The 2,037-nt window shown below is 57.3% G+C and overlaps 1 protein-coding gene across 1 annotated transcript in view; it reads left to right on the top strand.

The window, feature by feature from the left end:
• Positions 1-1,563: 1,563 nt before the first annotated feature.
• The window catches only part of GUITHDRAFT_113763 (hypothetical protein), a gene marked incomplete at both ends in the record, with an annotated part of 1,325 nt that continues 851 nt past the window's right edge, over positions 1,564-2,037 (top strand). Inside the window, one exon of the mRNA XM_005826949.1 lies at positions 1,564-1,896. Within this exon, the coding sequence (XP_005827006.1) occupies positions 1,564-1,896 (333 nt within the window). The remainder of the gene's footprint in view (positions 1,897-2,037) is intronic.

A 2,037-nucleotide genomic window follows, 5' to 3' on the forward strand; every position in this document is an offset into this window, starting at 1 on the left:
CTTGATTTAACTCTCGGATTCAGTCGCTGCCTTTCTCTCATTCCTCTTCCTCCCGCTCCCATTTGCACACAGGGAACCGAAAAGGAAAATCCTGCTTTCATATCATCTACAGTGTTCTGACCTCTGTACCCCACCTGCGCTGCTGAAACCAACTGGCAACTCCATCATGGCATCTCGACATCAACAAACTCTCTCCTCTTGTTTACTCTCAATCTCCGCATCCAACCATCCCTCTCCCTCCCTTCCCGCCGCTCCTCCCACCACCATCACGTCAACCGCTAGTCAAACTTCTGTACCATACCCCACCCCCCCTTTCCTCCAAATGGATCACATTCACCCCGCTTTTTACTTTGGAGTACCCACCCCTTTGTATACTTAAGTCACCATCACCCCCTCATCCTCACCCACCCCACCCTATCACTCAGTGAGACAAACTTATCCGAGGACCAACTCCTTGACGCCCGTCGTACTACAAGAAGGACCCCCACCCCTCCTCTGTACCCCTAGGCCTGCTTCGTACCCTGCCCCCATCATGTTTCCAAAACATCACCCCTCCCATCTACCAAACTTTAATACAAAAGCCACCCTACTCTACCACTATGTAATGTAGTACCCTACCCCCTCCTGGGACCAACTGCGTATGACCCCACAACCTACTAGGGTTGACGCCAACTTGGCCGCCAGCAGAAATGTTCTCTCAACTAAGTTGAGTAAAACTTCGGCCTGTCAGTTCCGAGCCCGGGCCCCCGGCTAGCCCGGCGGCCCCCCGAAGACCGGGTTCAAAACCTGGCCCGGAATTGACCGTACTGTACAGCAGTCGGCAGGATTAGCCTCGTTTGGTTCTCCGGCGCTGTCTTTTCTCTTCTCGCCGCCGCCGACGGTGTCACCCGGCCTGTGCGCCGTGACGGCAGCGTGACTGAGTGAGCGGGGAGCCTCCGTTCAACGGTTTGAGCGGCCCGGCGGCCGCGGCCTCAGTAGGCGCCCGGCCCGGGCTCACTGGCAGTCGGCTGGCCCCAAGTCAGCCCTGCCCGGGGCTGCCGCGACTTTACTCAAAGTTCAGTACTTACTCTCGGCCCTAAGTTTCACTGGGCCCGGTGACCGGCCCTCAGTCGCGGGGCCAGCGGCCGGACTGCCAGGCCCACCCTCCGTAGGCAGTGGTCCGTAGGTTCGTCATGTTGCTGCCGGGCAGCCGCTGCGGCATGGAGGCTGACAGTGAGAGGAAGATGAGTTGGACTGAGAGGACGATGATGAAATGGTCAGAAAGAATCAATAAACCGGGGGAGGAAGGGTGGTATGGCAGAAAGAGGAGATACGTTCGGCATGTGTTACGCCTGAAGTTGATATACGTCTTCTCCCATTTGCTGTGTTGATTCTGGATTGACTTGATGTCTGCAGTCTGGTACGCCGGAGCTTGTATCCTGAGAGTGCGAGAGGTGTTGAGATGTGAACCCGTCTCATGAGTTTCAGACAATCAGCATGGGGCAGAACTGAAGGCGACAAGTTCATGACCATGAGCTGAGGTTGTGCTGAGGTTGTCGTCTCAAGAGCGAGTAGGCCGCAAGCATGCACATGTTTGCCTTCAGCAGCTACTCCGAGCTCCTCGACGCGCAGGAGCTCGCGGAACAGCTCGTGAGCGATGCGATGGATCCGATCTACGAGGCCCTGGACCAGGAGGATGAGGACGGATGGGCAGCCCTGAGGAGCATGATAGTTTCGCGCGGAGTGTACGAGGAGGTCTGCAAGGAAGTGCTTCAGGACATCGTCACGATCTGCGCCGAGAGCGTCGAGGCTGACGAGGAAAGGAAGGCAAGTCAGCGGCGAGGCAGGGCAGGGAGACTCTCGGGTATGCAATCGGCCTCGATGCGGAGGAGTTCGGAGAGGAACGAGAAGAAGAAGGTGAGGTGGAGGAGGAGCTAGGGGGGGGGGGGGGGCGCTCTCGAAGCATTTGGAGTACAAAGTATGGCATATCTGCCTCCTTGAACCTCGCTCCTCATGGTGCACCCGGACTTTGCCAGGAAGGAACTGCTCCCAGCGAAA

This window comes from Guillardia theta (genome assembly GCF_000315625.1).
Source record: "Guillardia theta CCMP2712 unplaced genomic scaffold GUITHscaffold_70, whole genome shotgun sequence".
In the NCBI taxonomy this organism is placed as follows: Eukaryota; class Cryptophyceae; order Pyrenomonadales; family Geminigeraceae; genus Guillardia; species Guillardia theta.